Here is a 20045-nt window from a genome sequence, read left to right on the forward strand (position 1 = left end):
TTTGAATTTTGCAAGCTGTGGGCTGTATATGTACACTATGGTTATTTAGTTGAATGGTGCCTGGCCTCTCATCACATGTACAGGTACAGGTACAGTTCCATGTCGCTCTCATTAGGAGAAGCCAAGGTGGACAGGGAGAAAGAAGCAGCACTGGTTGCTGTGTGTAATTGTTTTGACTGGAATGGCTGTAACTCATGGATTCTAACTGGATTTTTAAGAGTGCAAAGATAAGTGGAAATAAGTTTTTCCGTTGACTTTGTGTTATAAAATTAAAGGTATACTTTTGACAATGGCATTTTTTTCTTGCTGTACGAAACAAACTGAACCATGACGCAAATGTAGGTATGTAACCTTGGTTTTGGTGAACTCTTCCTTCTAAGAATGTCAATAAAAGGCTGAAAGGAATCTAGATGTGTGTCCTTGCATGCTTGATAGACAATTTGTGTCTCCAGTTCAAGGGGTGAAGTATGTGTGTCTTCATGTTAGTGTGTGTGTGTGTGTGTGTGTTGGTGGGTGCTGCAGGTGTCATTTTGTGAGTAAATCTTTTCCGGGAGGTAAACTCACATAGCTGGACACAGCTCCTTGTTACAGCTGGCCTGTTTATCGTCGGGTCGAGTCAAGGGGTCGCAGAAGTGCTCCTCCACGATCCCAGATGTCCTCTCCACGCAGTGAACAATCTGCCGCTGAACACCTGGAACACAAGCGAGAGAGGGGAACAGCTGTTTGAAATGTGCCTTTATACACACACACACACACACACACTCACACACATACACAGATGCACACACTCTCCTACATATTAATAAACACACATACTACAAACATCTAAAACCATGGATATACATCAAGCATTGAAGATCAAAACTGAAAAACCGAAGGCACATGGTAGAACAAAAAAATGACTGTTATCACCTAGTATGTTTTTTCACTTTATAGTTAGCTTTCATGCTTCAGCAGGCACACCTTGCTATACACCCATGTTTCTGTAAATAGAAAGCTGTGAAAATGCTGTGCGCAATTCAACTATTCCGTCTTTTCCAAATCAGAAGTCTGAAATTATCATAATTTAAAGATGTGGTACTGAAAGCATAGTTACATTTTGGTGACTGGGTCACCCAGGGCTCCCTCTCCATCTGAGCCTTGCCCTATATGGTAATTTTTTTTTGTTTCAAAACACTGTGTCATGTAATCTCATGTGGGATGGGCCATTAATTTGGCATGACACGAAAATAATCATTCATATAAGAAATCTTTATAATTTGGTTAAAACAGCAATTAGTGTGAAACATGTTCAGAGTAATATCCATATTAGAATAGGAGACCTAATGTCTGTTCATTCAAAGATACTACAACAAAGTACCCATTACTGGTGTATAAATTGTATATAAATTGCAGCTAAAGCTAACCGCATTACTGCACTAACTGCACAAATAATATAAAATTCTTTCCAATTTCTCTCTAACCAAAACATGCAGGGTACTGAAACACAAATCAATTTCCTTCAAAACACCTCTAAAGTCTAAAATATAATTACCATCTGAAATAAGACGGGAGATAAACACATATTGATTTGTACCACACTGAAAAGCGTCACATCTACAGTATATTAGGTGGAAGTTTCAAACAGCAGAACAGAAAGCAGCACACAAAAGGAGTCGTTCCTTAAGGCTGTGACAGATTTATCTCCTCCTGTGATACCTCACTACATCATTACCCTCGCCCTCCTGAGGGGATTTCCATCCCATCAGAGCAGGAGCCTCATCTCACTCTCCATGCCCTTTGCACAGGGCCTGCTGAGGACCACAATGCACGTTTGATGGCTAATTTACACCTTAGGCGAGATCTCTTAAAGGAGAACAGAGTGAAGTTTGATAGAAAACCAGATGGAAGGAGAAAAGAGGGCAACAGGTGAAACAGAAAGGGGACTCCGGTTGACAGAAAATCATTTAATAATGGACTGGCGATGCGCAAAATAGGAGAGAGACAGAGGGAAAGTACTGGCAAGCTGCACTATGAAAGGAATCACTGTATACTCTATAAGGCAGTGGTTCTCAAGCTTTTGCACTATGCTTTTTACACTACTATCCTACAAACCCACACTATGTTATGGAGCTTTCTTACATTGGAGACTCATTTGATAACATAATGGCCGAAAGTTTTCTATACAAAATTCTTCAGAATATATTGGGGACCCAGTAGATTTAAAATGAATGAGTCATGTTCTCACACTGGGCACAGAGGCATATTTCACACATTCAAAATCACATATTTGATGTCTAGTACTGCAGTGTCTCTTAATAGGCATAAAATATTCTAAGAGTGCAGGGAGTATCCTGGCAATTGAAAGATCTGAGTAGAAGACAACTTGTGAACTACATCTATTTCTCAAACATATTACACACACTCACCCTCTCCCATCTCTCTTGTCCTCCTGCCTCTCAACCGTCAAATAAACTCACCTTCGGAATAAAGCAGACATGCTATAGAATAATCATTTTAAAAAGCCAAGCATGCAATGCGGGCATTATGTTTTTCCTGATTTCCTTGCAAAATGTCTCAGCCTCATGATACTATACTATATCCTTTTCCACATTTGTTTATGTGGGTTGTTGGCTCAGCATTTTCATCTGAGGAAAGAGGTATTTCATCACTACAAATATGCGGCGACTAAATAAATCTTTTAAAATGTAGAAGAAGAAATGAATGTTATTAGATGGTGTTTTTTTTTTTAGTCACTACTATACTAATATTACTCATCATTGGTTTTGTGAAGAAATATTTATAATTCATGTACAGCTAAGGCTGAAGAGCTGAAGTGCTGTGTGGGAAGTTAAGCGCAGAAATATGTGACAATAGAAAAAATCGCTGAGGAAATTGCTTTCACTTCCACATGGAAAAAAGAGAAACGACAGCCACTGAAGCTAAATTTTGTTATCAATGAGTGGGAATAGTTTACTACAGTAATTTCTAATGTATTAAGTATATATTAGAAATATGGCATGCTGATGTGAGGCAGCCTTTGATATGTTTCACCCATTACAACTGAAAATGGCCTTTAAGGCGGATTTACGTGCAACAGCACATCCAAAATCCATTGACAGGTGCTGGACTGAGAAGCAGTAATCTGAACAAAAGACAGAGTCCTCATACTGGAATAATACTCCCCAATAGTGAATTTATTAACTTCATACCAATGTTTCGACCCCACTGGGTCTTTGTCAGGATACAGTGAAAAAGAATAATTACTCTACATATACAGTAAACTCTTGTATTGCAACCTCAACACCATCATGTCAGATGCTCTATGTCTATGGACAGAAAGGCAGCAACTACGCACTGTTACGCATAAGTGAAGTCACAAGTAGAGTGGAGAAATGTTGAGGTGAATGTGACAAATTCACTATTGAGGAGCATTATTACATTAATGTTACCAGTATTTGAAGAAAGCTTACTCTAAGTGGAATTAATTGATGTATTAATTGATTAAATAACTGGAATGGATGCTTTATAATTTGAATTTTATCTTGACTACTTTGAGCTCAAATCATCTCACTGATTTTCACTGCAGATTGGCGCCCGGATTTAATCAGCTCAATAAGATGTTTGAATTTTGTAGATTAAGCTTGAAGACATATTCATTTGTTACTGCCCCAAGTGACAGCTATGGCTAAATTACTACGATGAGGTTCTTTTAATCTCCCTTTTGTAATTGTTTGTCCTGTGTCCTGTTTTGTATGGCAAAGTTTTCTTTACTCATTGGCAAAATGCTTTTCAAGCAAACCTAGGTCACAGGCCAGGAAATGGGTCCATCACAGGGGCTTGATTCCTAATCTATGTTTTTAGTAACTAGTCACTTTGTTGGTCGGTCCCACAAATTTCCAAAAACTTTACTGCGCATGTGCCATTGTGGGACACAACTATGAAGGCTCTATGAGATGCTTGCTGCATCACTTTGAGTTTAGCTTGGTTGGTAAAGCATAGGTTTGCCAAGACAGTGATCCCGGTTTCATGGCCAATGTCCATGTGTTTTCGATCTGGCATTTAGACGTGTGTGTGTCGGAGTGACATGCAACCATGTTATCCGGTGTTGTTGTGTCCACCGGGCACCGGTCTTACTTGATCAGGTCATAAATATCAAACCATCTCTATCATGGGAGTTCCAGGAGCATGAGGAAGACCCTTTTGGGTGTTTGTGCCAGCATTGACATTCATTCCAGAAAAAAAAACAAAGCATATAGTAGTCGAGTAGTATATATTAAGAATATAATACAAAGATTAGCTACAATCTGTGGAAAGGGACATTTAAGCTAAAACTATAAATATATAAATATAAGCCTTACATATACATTTTAAATAGATTGCAAAATAAATGCTATGACAGCAAGATGCATTTACACATTTATCTGTCTCAAACATGGATGGAGATGGATGAGAAAAAATTGCCTTGCACAGATGAAATGTGGCTGCAAAAGCTGTCTGATCACTCCTCTCTAAGTGATAAGGACACTCATAATGAAGAGGCCCTCTGCACAGTGCTTTCAAATTAAAACAGCCCTTTGAGAGGCTGTTCACACTGAGAAACGCCGCTAGAGGGAGACGCTTTGAACTCATTTTGAAGGTCGCTTCAATGAAATGATGTGTTGGCTCGCGCTGGGCCCCCTGCCAGAGCTGTGAGACGTGGCTGGCGTTTTTTTGGTCGCAGAGTGTGGCATGGAAAAAGTTGAAAACAGCTCAACTTTTCAGGCGCCGCAGCACGGACACCCAATGAATGACAAGGGGGAGGATTTGTCTTTAACCGAGCAAAGATGGATGAGCAGCTATTGCTTCTCTTTGAGCACCAGGAGCTGTGAAAGTTTTCATCTTGGGAGGGATTATCGAAACTTTAACACAATGAAACTAACTTGGAAAGTCATCACCCAACAATTGGGTACTCCTGAGTCTTGGTAAGTAGCTATAATCACCTTTAGCACAGTTTGCAGAACTTTGTTTGGCTATCTTCTTTGCTAGCTAACATCCAATATTGGAACTGGTAGGCTAGTAAGCTTGTGTCAGGCAGTGTTCCTAAATAAACCTGTAACTTTAAAAAATTGCATGGACATCAAACAGAAAAGAGCACCTGTGCAACCAGTGGTATAACCACCTAAACCAAAGATGGGAACTAAAGATGAGGACCCTCCTATTTTTTTTGGCAACTCATCTCTCCCCATTTTCATTGCAATGTGAGCGGCGTTTTCTATGTGCTGACAGTTTGTCAGTGTGAAGGACACCTCACTCTGGAACACAACAGGAACACAGCTCCAGGAGGCTGTGCAGCTGTGACATTTTGAAAACTTGAGTATAAAAGAAAACAAAACAAAAAAAAAGCTATTTGACAGAGCCAGCCGACCTTGTTTTGAAATAGACGGCTGGTGTCCCAGGATCATCCTTGCGTTCTCTCTACAGAATAGTGAAGTTACAGAAAACACTGCCTTCTCTTTTGCTCTTAACAAAAGAGTAGCAGCAGGGCAAAAATAGAGCTTGGGTTCTGGAAGTATTTTCTCTTTGCTCACAGACTCTGGTGATGATTAATATTGACCTGAAGAATTTTACCTTGCAACATTGAGGCCAGTGGTTCTCTGTGACCCTAAAGCAGCTGCACAGTAACGTAGCAACATAGTTTGTTTCAAGTCTCCTGAAGTGTGGTCACCAAATCACAACATAAATAATGTGACCGAAAAACTCATAATAATTCTCAGGCAGCTTGTTGCCACAGTCCATACCAAAGTTTTGAGCCATTTGTACAAAACGTTCTACTTCAAATGGCCTGTCCATCCCATGGTGAGCCAAAGCCATGGTAGTTCTCCAGGTTCAATGAAGATTAAACACTTTTGAATGGCAACAATTTACAAGCTGGCTCCAAGTGCTGAATAGCAGATTTTAGACAAATTACTTTGAGTAATTACTAATAAAATACAGAGATATTTTGCTGTCTGTATTGTTACAGGAAAAACAAACGGGCTGAGATGGACCAATATAAAGAGTATTTAAGAGTCACAAATGGTATTTAAGAGTCACAAGACATTGCAGGCTGTAATAACTGGTCACATGGTTTAACCACAGTGTATGGTGCATGAGAGATAGTATTGTGAATGAAACAAATAGTATTGTGAATGATTTTAGCTTCTGAACATTGCAAGAGATATTCTTGAATGGAGTACCCTCTCCCATTTATTAACAACAATCACTGTGTCTAGCAGTAATAACAGCAACCATTATTCAAAAGAGCTTATTTCTGCTATTAGGGGTGCTGGTGTGGTGAAGTAGAACTGGGTGCTACCTCAAATTATGGATGCATTGTGGCTGTATTTTTTTTTCAGGCACGTTCTCAACTCATTGCATATGGATGAAAGCATGACATTCTAATTTGCTCTAATTTGGTCATTTCGCGGGCTGTATTTTTGTCAACAACATGAAAGGATAATTTATTTTCAATTTAAAACCCTCACAAATTGGACTGAAATGCTATCCATTTGTGACCTACATATTCTTAATTGTGATCAAGTATTCTGATGAAGAGCTCCCCCTTTGAAACGTGCTGACCCACTGGCTCTTTGCAGAATCATTCTAAATACCATTGCAACCACTCCTGATGCCCTTTTAGACCACTGTAGGCTCACTGGTGAACCTGCAGGAACATGAAAAACTCTATGAGTCAATGTAAGCGATTTTATAACACCCATTTCAGTTTGCCTTTACCACTCTTTAAAATAAGGAAGTGCTATCTGATAGGAGTTGTTGTCACAGTTTAGGGAAGTAACGTTATAGCTAATGCTTTAGTAATCCTGCTAGACGCTTCTTTTGTGTTTCTACAAGCAACAACACCAGCTGATGTCGTGTGTGCAATCAATCAATTTCTTCCTCTAAAGTTGAGAAATATTTCTTGTTGACTCTTACTTGGATAGCAAGCCTTGTATTTGGAAAGCTGTTAAGATTACTCACAGCAGCAGACCATGTATTGATTGATTGAGGCTGTCCATAGTTGTCTTCTTTTATCGGACAATTGATTTGGTTTTCTCTTTGATGTGTGACAATAGTCTATAAAAGGATTTCTTCTCCGCCATTTTTTCTGCCTAATTGGAACAGCCAACCACACAACAAAAGTAGACCATGGTGTTCACGGTGTTGACAGCAACAAGTCGGACTAGTTGCACTGGAATTATTTGGTGGACTTCCAACATGGCCACTAGGAGTTCTAGAACGTTTCTACAACGCAAGAAAGCAGCAAGACAACCTGGAGAGGAAGTCTGAGTAACATATGGCATATGGATGAATACTTTTGTAAATATTGTATTGTAAAAAAATTTTGTTATTTGAATACACCTTTGCATTTCTAGAATTTGGTTTTCTCTTTCGTTATCTGATTTTAGATAACAATATCTAATAAATGCATTACATCATTATTATGTAGCCCAAACAAAAAGTCAGTGGTGATCAGTAATTGGATCATAGATCAAATGTTAGAAGTAAATGAAGTATGTATTCAGCATATACATTTTCAGAGAGATTTGAAGCATGACACTCATGAATTTTGTTCAAAGAAGGTACATAAGAGCAAAGAATGTAAAGTAGTTAATGCTATTCAAAGGGCTGCTCAACAAAATTATCCTGCCATAATGTTTTCAGTATGCATTTGATTCATGTAACTTCTGCTTGGGGTGGTGTGAAACAGTGACTCCACAGGGACAGCCAGTACATTTTAAAAGAAGAGGCAGTAAACAAACTGAATGGATCAATAACTTCATCACGGCAACATCAAACAGATTGTACATTTCAAGTCCTGTCCAGTGTGTGAAGATTGCTACTTTTGAGATATTATGGAGCAGACAGACGGATAGACAGATAAGTACAAAAACATTTTTTTTCTCTTACCCGCTCCACAGGTGACGCTACATTCAGTCCATGAACCGTACTTCCAGAAGAAAACAGAGACGGGAATGTCATTGTCCTCTGAGCCCTCTCGACTGACTGTGTACTCGTAGCGAACCCCTGGGTTGGTCTCCTGAAAGAGAAGCTGTGACACACAAGACAATCTCTGAACCACAAGAAAATAAAAGAGAGAGCAATTCAGCAAGACGGATAAAGTGACCTACTTCTGTTTTTCACCCAGTCTCGCTGAGTGCCTGCTGTCTACTGTCAACTCTGGAGTCCCTTATTATCACCCAAACTAGGTCCTGTATCACAGGGCCCCAAAACGTTGGTACTGCTCTTCTGACTGAGTCCTCATCTACAAGATCATATCAAAATTCATATCCATCTTCAAAATGGGTCTCTCTGGCACTGGCTAATGTTATTCCGCCCTTTCTCTTTATATCCCCGGCTCTTGTCTGACATTTTAGTCTGTTTTTCTACAGTGTCTCTGGAGTATCTTGAAAGGCACTTTTTAAATCAATGTATCATTATCATTATTATTATTATTAGTGGGGCTGGTGGTGGTGTTATTGATGTTTAAGTAGTCTATGACTTTTGTGGACCTCCATTAGTGACAAGTAGAAATCGACTTATCTCCTACACAAGTCTCTAGCACAGTCCGCACCCCACACATTCCCTTTGAATTAGTTAAGCCTGTAATTTATGCAAACAATAAAGTCACATTTCACAACAGAGAAGAGTAAGCTAGCTAATTAGAGCAGACATCCAACAGAAATGTCTCACAGGCATAATAAGCAATAATAAAACTGCTTTGTTATTTGCTTTTTTTGGCATCAGATTGAGGTTTTTTTTGTCTTTGTCGGTGAAATGTGTTGTGACGCCGGGCGCTCGCTGGTAGCACCATCCTTCATTGCTGAGAAGTTGAAAAAGCGTGGAGAAAAGAAAAGAGTGTGTGGTGAGTAGGTGGGCTAGGAGATTGGGAGTGCCTAGAAACTTCAATGGGTGGGGAGTTTTTGTTCCAAAACAGTAGGGACCCGACAGTTTTGACAGGCAGAAATCTCGTTGAGTCAGTGGTATAGATCAATAACCCTATCAACCCCTGCAGATATATTATGGACTTTTTGTGGGACAGTAAAAATCTTGCTGAATTTTATAATTATCAAGTAATATATATTTAAAAATAGACAGACAGACAGACAGACAGACAGATAGATAGATAGATAGATAGAACATCTTCGTCTTTGTCTTTCAACACCCTGAGATTTATCATTTCTAGCATTTCTGTCTCTCTGTGTGTGTGTGTGTGTGTGTGTGTGTGTACGTGTGTGTACATGCATGCAACGGCAGTTGGCAGAAAGACAGAAGATGCATGATGGTAGAACAGTTAAAGCTCCAGTTCTTATTGCTGTAAGACACCTTCAGATGAAACCTCAGTTGACACCTCAGTTGAAACATCAGTTGAAACACTGTTGCCTCACTGACAGTATGCAACAGGTAAAAAATAGTTTTACATTTATAATAAATCTACAAAGGGTAGTTTACATGAAGTTTGCTAATAAAAAAGACCAGTTGTAGGTCACACAGTGAATTAAGGGTGTTAAATTGTCTCTGACAAACATTTGAAAAGTTGGATTGGTGGGTGCATCGCCCCGACTTGGCAGAGCAATCCCTTATCTTTCAAGCACAGTTGCTCCCTCTCTATCCCCAAACTAATCCCCAACACCTGCCGTTCCAACACGCCAGAAATCAGCACTAGAGACGACCATCAAAACTTTTATTTTCCCACCCAATTTTGGGGCCAACTGTTGATAAGGGGAGAGTCACTGTACCTGCTGGCTGCCTAGAGCTTTATCAAGTGTGTGGGGTCACATCTCAAGCTCTTGTCTTAATTAAATGTAGCACACAAGAGCTGCCTGTGAGCACTGAACAGGGGCTGCAGCTTGGATTGTCTGCCATCCCTCATCCTCATCCTCATCCATCTCTCACCCAGAACCAGTCCTAGGTCTAGTTTGTGAGACTGATGATTCCTTAACATCAGCCATGGAATACCATTTCATTCTCTGGGAATATTTTGAAGAGCCAAAACATCTAATTGATTAATTACATGGTAGGAATGAAAATGTTCCTGATGGCAGCTGTCACATTTTCCTTGACAAATCATTTCTCAAAAGATCACTGTATGTGGAATAAAGAGAGATCCAAAGCACTTAAAAGTCATAATTGTAAGTTAAAAAAGGTGCTCAAAGCCTTTTAGCCCAGTGGCTTTTATCTGGGTATATTTCAATCTCAAACAAACATTCATTTGTCATTCCCATCACAGACCGAGGCAATTTAGCTGCAACCAGTTCATCTTTATGTTCGCCATTGGTGACGCCAGACGCTTTTCACTGAGGCTTTCCCTGGGTCCTAATGCCTCGTACAATGCAAGTCATTTTCCTTGCAACATTTTTAAATTCAACAGCTTGCAGTCAATGAATCTGTGAGTTTTGGAATCATATATTTTGTATATTAATTATAGTAAATAACAAGATTAAAGCCATATTCAGAAAAAAAAAAAAATCACGAATAACAATAAAAAAATCTGAGTCTAATGGATGGCTGACCCTGTTAGCTTGAAAGAGCCCACTCAACAGCTCAGAAAATGCATCACACCATCACACCACAGCTGACGGGTAAAAAGTTCATTTCCAATTGTTTACTCTCAGTTGCTGCTGCCAGAGACTCAACATTTGGCTGATCTGCGAAGCGTATCGAACTTCCGCAAGACTAACTGTGCATTCTGACTGGATAGGTCGAAGCATTGCTCTGTCTGAACACATATGGGCTCTTCACTTAGCCACTGGCTGGGCTTTTGAAGTGATGGCTGCACATCATACATCTCTCCTATAATGAACTTAATTTTCTAAGGGTATTGCTTTGTTCCATGAATGTTCGCTTGTGCCAAGATCAAGGGCCCAGTGGCCCCGTTGCAGTTGCATAACAATATCTCTATGTCTAAGTGCCTACTTGCCTGCTTGCTGAACTGCCTCTTTAGGGATCCATTTTATTTCATTTCATTTTATTTCCTTGTGTTTATTTGAATTCCTCTTTTTATGTTAGGTAGAAGTAATTCAAGGACCCCCTTCCCATACAGTGTTACCTTGGAAAGACTGTGGAACTCTTACCAGCTTCCTAACATACAAGCTAATCATTCGCTCTAAATTCTTTTCCTCTTTTACTGGCACCGCATACACCGTCAATAGCTACATCAGCTGTGGCGTCAGTCCAAAATGTAGACACCACATCCTGCTTTAACCCCTGAACCTGCTCTTTGTCTGTGAAGTTTGCATTATACCACCTGTCTAAGCTCTCGACAGGCTTCTCTGATATTGCTGTAATTGCCTCTTCACCAAAATAGAATCTTTAATCTAACACTAGGTTCAAACAGAATGTGAAAATACATTTTTGAGGCGGCGTGAATGCATCTATGCAAAGTCATTGGAAAGAGGCGAACAGAGCGAGATAGATCAACTGAACTGTGAATAGTGAAGAGACATTCACTCAAGTTGAACATTTTCAGCTTGAGCGAGAAATTTGCCCCACACAGCAAAGCAAAAAATCACATTGTAGCAGTGCGTCATGCAACTCATGTGAATAAAGGGATGTGAAATTTCACCTTGCTTCCTTTCTGAATGTACAGCTTCTACCAGAGGTGTGACCAAGTCAACTTTGCTCAAGTCCCAAGTCAGTCTCAAGTCCTGAGGCACAAGTCTCAAGTCAAGTCCCAAGTCTAAATGTAGATTACCAAGTCAAGTCTAAGTCAAGTCCATAACATTAATGTTCAAGTCTCAAGTCTAAATGTAGAACACAAAGTCAAGTCAGAACAAATCAAGAGTCCAGTATCAATTTAATATCTTAAAGAAAACTAAATTTCTAGGACTTTTCAATGCAATATGGTTTTAATAGGATAAAAACTTGGTAAGAGCATCATTTGATTTCTATAATCAGTTTCAATTTCAATAAATTCAATCATTCCATACAAATTCAGAAAACAGAATTTAAATTCAGTCGTCTGCTGGAACAAATCTCATCACTTTCAATCTAAGTCATTTACACAAACACAAGATCTTTTGTCGAGACTTTAGAAACCTTTTCAAGTCATCAAAGTACAAGTCAAAGTCAAGTCCCAAGTCACCAGAACCCAAGTCAAGTCTCAAGTCTTCTCTTCATGCATCAAGTCAAGTCTCAAGTAATTAAAGTTGTGACTCAAGTCTGGATCAAGTCCCCACCTCTGGCTTCTTCTACTTAACTAGAGATTCTTATTATTTTGCACCATAAAGGGGAAATGTACACTGACAACATTAAGTTTAGATACGTTTAATTTAATATCCTATGAATCCTACCTGAATCCACAGAGGTTCCATGGTAGGCCCAGGAGAGGTCAGGTTCTCTAGATGTCCTGTCCTTTCGTAAGTGAATACTGTCCCAGCTGCCTTGTAGTCTCCGTTCCACTGGATAGTCCAGCCACCATTCAGAAAATACTTGCTGGGGTTGTCACTTCGTAGTGCCAAGAAATTCCCAGCCTCAGCCACCTCCTCAATCCGGATGTCCCACGCTCCCTCTGGGATCAGCCCAATGTCTACATAGCCTTGGAGATAAGTCCAAGAGTGGGATGTTAGACTTTATTACACAATATTGTATCTGCACCTGCCAATTTTACACTGTAACTACAAAATTCACACTGGTACAAAATAGCATAGTAGTTTGTCACCCTTGGAAACACTGCATAATACTTTTATTCTGTTTGGTATGTGACCTGGGTTTTGTGGTTTAATCAGAATAAAAAAACTTCTAAAGGACAAAAATGAATTACAAAGTGACAGAAACTGATTAAGCTTTTAAATTCTTTTACTTCTACCTAGAGATTTAGGAGAATTAAATATGTAAATAATTCAAGCGAATGAGGTTTTGTCTATAATGAAAGACACATAAAATAATAAAAATCTCAAAATAATCTAAATAACTGGTGTTTGTTTTCACAGTGACTGCTTTCAGGGACTAATTAAAGCTACAGTAAGCAGGATTTCTAAATTGGCATTTAGTTTGAATTGAGCAGAAGTAATCCCCATATTGGGAGAAGGACATTTTTAAGTATGCCAAAATGTCAAAATCTCAGCAATGTTAATAGAGCCATTGCTCCGCTATTTGCTTTTTAAATTAAATTTCAAGCCTCAAGCATCAGACAAATGAGGCAAACTCTGAAGCCAGACAGCATAGCCACAGGTTGTCGATCATCTGCGTGCATGTTGCTCTCTCTCTCTCTCTCTCTCTCTGGGGCGTCTGGATGTTTTTTAAAACCTGGTTGACACCTGCCTATAGCGACTTTATCACCTTGCACCCTCATTTTCCACTTAAATTTCCCCTTAGGTAGCGTTTTTTCCATACTGCGTGACAATGTCACTTACATATTCTGTATCTGCTTCACTGAAGCTATATGATGCTTATATTGAATGAAATATTCAAACCCTAAACGCCATTTTTTATGGCTGCACCATTACATCAAATGGAAAATATCTAGATGTCCTGTGCATCATTTCATACACCTTTCCCTGTAATTCAGCATGACATGTTTGGTATCTTTGGAAACCTTGGGATCTTGACTAGAATTTAAAATAAACTTCTATGGGTTTGAACAAAGCTTGGCCGCACAACATGCATCTGTAATGATGGTCCTGCTGGCGGGACCGGCAGGGTGGAAGAGGAAGTAGTACTCTAAACATAATTCATGCAAACATCCGTCTACTTACAGCCAAATCCTTGAATTTTCTCAAACTAAACTCTGAAAGTAACATACCAAGGCCTTCACTCTCCTCAAAGGTTCTCCTCACAGTTTTACAGGTGGAGCCGTTACCATGGCAAACCCCACAGCGATCCTCTGTAGCATTAGAGTCAATCACATAGTCACAGCCCACATTCTGTAACAGATAGGCAAACAAATAAGATACAATACATTATCCATTTACAGCAATTACACAATGAAAGAGAAATGAGATAACAGACACTATATAGTGATTGGAAGACTGCCCCATTAGTTATTAATTCAAACGTCAGGCACAGCTGTCAACTGGGAATTCAACTAGCAATTGGAGTGTTGTGATCAGGTACCTACATTCATCTGCTAACACTGTGCTACTATGAATTTGTTCTCAAAATAGATCACAACCTATTTAAATGATTGACTGCCTGGGTGATAAATATCTATCTTTATAACAAATGAAGTGGGCACAGCTTCTGCCTCTACTGTGTTACTATAGTTTCCTCAAACCACATGCAGGCGGACTCTGTGCGAGAGAGAAAAACCCTATTTCTATTTCATTCAAATTGAATTAACAAAAGGATAAGTCATGTAGAATTTGTTAATAAATAGAAATTAAAGTATGAACTGCAATATCAATATTTGGCCCTTTTGGTGTCAGCTAACCAGTTTAACAAATCCTGCACAACAGTGTATCATTGCAACACTTTTCTATATACACCAAATAATCTACTAATGCAAAGTCTGTAATTGCTGTCCAATCTGTATCTCCACAGTGCAGGCTCCCTGACTGGCATTTTGGCTCGGGAAAATAGGCAAGGGCAGGCTGTCATCTTGGGAGATAACAGCCTCCATTGTCTTCTATCAACACATTTTCATACAGAATGTCAAATGCGCAGCACTAGTCTGCAGAGAAAACGAGCTGAGGGTCGACTAAACAGGCTGCATTATCAATGAAGTCCCAGGGCAATGAAGTGAAACAGAGAATAGTTAGCGATGCAAGCATTAGTACTTGCTCAGTGGAAAATTGGGAGATAAAACAGATAAAACGCTGAAGAGGAGAGAACGACACATATTAGGCACAGAGAGTTTCTTGAAATGCGTGGAACAGTAGGCGTTGCTACCTTACAGATGCCATTGATGCACATATCTCGGCTTGTGCTGCCTCCGTAGCACTGCGTCCCATCGGCGACAGCGTCCAGCATCTTTTCAGAGAAATGCTCATTCAGTGGACGGCAGTGCAGTTCACAAGGGTTGACTGAAAGAGTTTTGAGAGAGGTAAAAGTCACAAAACACTCTCCACTTTTACTTCGCTTAAGAGTGGGGATGCTGAATAAACCGGCCTTCAGGCAAGTATGCAGGTGCTAAACCACGTAGTGCCTTAACAACAAGCAAAAGAATCTTGAAATCAATTCTAAAACAAACAGAAGCCAGTGTAAAGTGGCTAGTGCAGGTGTGATATGTTCACTCTTTTAATCAGGATGCCAAAAATGGCCTTCAAATGTGAACAGGCTCTCATGAAAAATGTATAGCACTTTAATTAAGTCCATGAAAACCTTTCTTCTGACCACCACCACACAGGGGGTGGTGTCCATTTTTTTTGTTTTACTTGTGCGCCCCATATTATGCAGCCTCTGCAAGTATTTTGTAAGTATTTAAACTTTTTAAGTTTTTTAACCTTAAGTTACCTTACCTTATCAGACAATCCATTTTTACTAATGTTAATGACTGGATCTACACATCGACCTTTTTCAGCTATCTTTTTTCACTAGCTTGGTTGTTATATATTTCACCAGTATTTGCGTACAGCCAATTCCCCAGTGGACCCGCATGATGTCGCCAGACATGGCTGCTAGGAGATTGGTGACACAACTGCAAAGCCTATCTATGACTTGCAGTGAGTGCCGTTACTGTTTTGTTGACGCCGCCATATTGACTCTCAAAAGAAACGTTCACAGTTAGTGAGAGAATATGTCTACCATTGTTATTTTATTAAATAAATACTTACAGAGTACCAATTAAAATGCCTGTCGTATGTTGTGCCGTTAGTTAGTTAGTGTGCCGTTGGCTGTAATATTCATGTCTGGAGGCATGGGGTGAAATTTAATCATTTCAAATGCCAAAATGGATTGCTCCTTTTGTGCACCTTAAGGGGAGATGCGTTGTGAATAAGATTTATCTCCAGACTTTAGTGGTGTTAGCGATGTTGGTGGCAGAGTCACATCCCCCAAGGAATTCAATCTTTCAGGTCAGGTGAGACGTTTGCTTGTTTATTGTTGTTGTTGTGTAGTCTGTGGTTATAATGTAATGCTGTACTGGGAGTCAATTTGAGAGTCAATGGCGGCGCCAACAAAACAAGTCATGGATGGTCTGGGGGGTTGCTCTTTATATAAGATAGGGTTGAAAGCAGTATCCTTACCCTCTAACAAATCCTTTGCAGGCATAATTGTGACTACTATTTTCCACATTTTAGAATAATAGTAAAGACTTAAAAACTATGAAATTACACAAAAGGAATTATGCAGTGACCAAAAAAGTGTTAAACATATCAAAGCTATCTTATATTTTAGATGCTTTAAAGTAGCCGCCCTTTGCCTTGATGGAAAGGCAAAGGCTTTGGAAAGAAATTCATACATAGGCATCAACTTCACTATTTATATTTGTCTAAGAAACAAATTTCAAGCATTTAAGCATAAGCCTTTAGATCAAAATGGCTTTAAGAGAATGAAAAACATAGTGCATTCAATCAGGTGTGTCCAAACTTGTGACTGGCAGTTGTTGTCACACCCTGAATCCAGTTTAAATTGCTCACTTCTGTTGTTGACTGTGACCCACTTGTAGAACTTGCCCTTGTAAGGCATGGTGTTGAAGTGACCACACTGGACGTCTCTGAAGGTGGGCAGGTCCTGGAGGCATGGTGTGCTGTTACAGATCTTGTACCTCCGCCGCTCTCCCAGACAGTACCTCCCTCCGTACTTGGGGCTAGAGAAAAGCAAAATACATTATTTGCAATGCTGCTGTTTTTAACTTTCTTGACTTCTCTTATTTTTAATGAATAAGTACTGTGTTCAAAACTGTGTGATGTGGTGTAAAAAACTTGAGTGGAGGGAAAGAGGCGATGCTTGAGACACTTTGTGCACAATTACAAAAGCGCTTTGGTTCTTTTAAGTAGCTGCATGGCTGATGTTTTTCCAGCAACTGTCAAGATCAATATTTAAAAAGTGAGAATTGATCAGAGTAACATAATGGTAGGATATTATTGATCTGAGCAACTATTCACATTTTACAGGGTATTTTTGAGACACAGTTACCTTTTATAATTGAGTATGACTGGCAATTATTCAGTGGCACAAACCTCCACTTGAATATTCTCAAGATTTTTTTTTTCAAGAGATAATGATACTATTCTAAAGTTCATCCAACAATTCTATAAACTGTAGTTTTGTTGTTGTCTCACGAAGAAAGACTACGGGCTAAAGAGGAGGTGCACAACCTTAAAGTTTTTTCAGAGAGAAGCCCTCTGTAGATTACATTATAACTCCAGATACTCTCCTGCCTCTCGCCAACATGCTGGAGGTGGAGGAAATATGTGGGTTAAGTTACTTCCCTCCCTGGACAGAGATTTTTATGCAGTTGCAAACAGCTGCTCCATTCATCTATCAGTAAAAATATCTGTCATTGCATTACTTACTACTTATTATCACATTACTTATTGTGTTGGGAGCATCATATCAACTTGATAAATCAAGCTAAAGTTGACTGTTGTCTAAAAAAATTTGTGGCCTGGTTAACTGCTACAGTAACTGTTGGCTAGGTAGTGACTAATGGCTAACTAACTTTCTGCTAAATATTTGGGAAAAAAAGTGATAATTTACATGATTTCTTCCAAAACTACTGTATTTCCATGTTGTATCCCTCCCTATAGTGATGAAGAAACAATGAATCAAATTATAAATCCCAAATGCAAAAAACTGTGTTAAAAAAATGCATTTGTAATCAAGCTGGAGTAATTCAGGATGAAATATAAAACTTACACTGGGTTAACACAGTCCCTGTGGGCATTCTGCACTCCGGCTCCACATGTCCTGGAACAGGCCGACCACTCGCTCCACGGCGCCCAGCCACCGTTCACACTCTCAGGATGGTGTCCGACTACTACACACTCACCGCTGAAACACCACTGGCAACAAACAGCACAATTCTCATCATTATTATTAATGACTAATTGAACAGTTAAGCTTCATCTTCTTGTTCTTAGCTGACAGGAATTGAACCCAGCATGGTCTTCTGCTGCTGTAGCCAGAAAATCCCATAAGGTTGTCTGTTTCTGAGATGCTGGAATCAATGATCATACCACGTTCATAGTAGCTTAGATCAAGCGGCTTGCCCATTGTAATGTTTTATTTATATGTGACTCACTGTCTGGAGGAGTGAGATGTTTGCATAAACAGGGAGATGTATCTAATCAGTATATAAATATACATGTATACCCTATATATCATATCATATGTATACATGTAGATATAGATTATGGATTTAAAAAACAACCTCCAAAGGCCAAATTTCCACTTGTTGATTCCTATGACCTTAGCTACATGCAAATATGAAGGACTCCAACAGCTGAAGGTAAGGCACGTACCTTCAGGAATCTTGAGCTGACAGTTGCCAACCAGAAAATCTGCAAATCCTATATTCCCATGAAATGTTCCCCAGCACTGTCACAACATCTATACTAAGTTTGTCTCCCATTCAGCATCGGTGGCGCAGCTTAATGTCTTGCCTGTCTTTTTCTGGCCCTGGCAAAGATTTCTTCACATTTGCAAGTCTAAATTCAACTGCACAGCATCGCCGGAGTAGCACGCCGAATTTTGTTTTAGGTTGGAATTCCCCCTTTAATGTTCATACCTTTCATGCAAGAAACTGAAGACTCACCTTGTTCTCGCCACAGTTGGTCCCATCCACGGCCCCATCCAGCTTAGAGTGGCAGGTCGTTCCCACTGTGCACCACAACGTACTGCAAATGTTCTAGGAAGGCAGAAAGAGATAGTAACTTCCTATTTCCTAACCAAAATCTTTGCCTTTGAAACATGTGATGTTGTTTCCTTGCCATTTGTTTCTTTTCCAGTGTCGTTTGAGTAGAGGACAAGCAGATTTATGATGCGTGAAAACAAGCAATGCCTTGGAATTTCACTGAATACCGCACTAATATGAACAGTGGATTTGATGATTACATTAAAATGTGCAAGTTGAACTCTCTTTGCGGTGTAATTGGAAGTTGTAAATCACCTTTAATAGCAATGTCTCCAGTTAGTTATCTGCTGGAGAGTTTTATATAATAAATGTATTTTAAATAAGTAAACTAGATGTGCATTATACAGGTTGCCGTTGTCTCATTTTCTTGTCTGCCAATATACTGTTGGTGACTTTCCCCACTGGTTTACCTATTTGTCTTACTGATTGAACCAGACAATTTTCTGAGTAGTTTTTGTTGTAAGAATTCAGTGTGGTTCCACTGGAGTTCAACTACAAAAAGAACACATTGGTATTGATGGATGAAAAAAAAAAAATCCATATGCAAGGCCTAATGTTAGCTCTTGCTCTCTTTGATAAGACTTGCCATTTTTTTCAGACACTGCAACTCAGATAAGGATTAAGGCTTTTAACGGGGCAGAGATATCCAACACAGATTATTGGCATTCACAGAAAACCAGTACTGAGTGAATGCATATGTAACTGCCTGTGAAATGTCCACCTCTGGCAATAACAACTTAATTCTCATTTTTCACCCCATCATGCATTAAGCTCCACAGCAGGGGTGCTATTTGTAAGACTTCAAACATTTCTGTATGTAAAATACACGCTTCATGTAAATCAGGAAAAATTGGTAATGGAAAAGGTATGTGACTGACCTGAAATTAGTTATTGAGGGCATACCTTGCTGTCAGCTATAAAGTACATTCCAGCTGCAATCCCTGCACATTCTCTTGGGTTACATCTGAAGCACAATGGAACCAAGGCTTTTTTTTTTTGTTGCAAAAATCTGGGTGTATAACTAACTGTATGACTGTGTCAAATGTTAACCTACAAAAAAAATCAGAATTTGATCCACTGTGACTTCAGCACAGCACAAGTGTTGAGAACAGTATCGGACCCCTGAGAAGCGTAAAAGGGACTTTCTTCCTCAGAGCCGACTCTAAGTCAGAGACAATCTGGTACTGATATAGATACTGGCATAAAGCAATGAATTAGGGAGCTCCTAAATGCTCTCTGGAGGTTAGGATGAGAACGACAAAAAATGCTTATTTCCTACACTGGTGACTGCTGCTTTCTGTGTGAAGACTGA

The 20045-nt window shown here is 39.5% G+C and overlaps 1 protein-coding gene across 1 annotated transcript in view; it reads right to left on the bottom strand.

Annotated features, from left to right (window-relative positions):
* adamts7 (a disintegrin-like and metallopeptidase (reprolysin type) with thrombospondin type 1 motif, 7) overlaps nt 1-20045 on the bottom strand; it is a 103412-nt gene that overhangs the window by 34519 nt on the left and 48848 nt on the right. The window contains exons 10-17 of the mRNA XM_071922485.2: nt 18635-18727; nt 17737-17882; nt 16515-16684; nt 14827-14960; nt 13742-13862; nt 12291-12535; nt 7909-8050; nt 565-691 (exon numbers count right to left, since the gene is read on the bottom strand). Of these exons, the coding sequence (XP_071778586.2) occupies nt 565-691; nt 7909-8050; nt 12291-12535; nt 13742-13862; nt 14827-14960; nt 16515-16684; nt 17737-17882; nt 18635-18727 (1178 nt within the window). The remainder of the gene's footprint in view (nt 1-564; nt 692-7908; nt 8051-12290; nt 12536-13741; nt 13863-14826; nt 14961-16514; nt 16685-17736; nt 17883-18634; nt 18728-20045) is intronic.

Source organism: Centroberyx gerrardi, chromosome 1, assembly GCF_048128805.1.
Source record: "Centroberyx gerrardi isolate f3 chromosome 1, fCenGer3.hap1.cur.20231027, whole genome shotgun sequence".
Taxonomy (NCBI): domain Eukaryota; kingdom Metazoa; phylum Chordata; class Actinopteri; order Beryciformes; family Berycidae; genus Centroberyx; species Centroberyx gerrardi.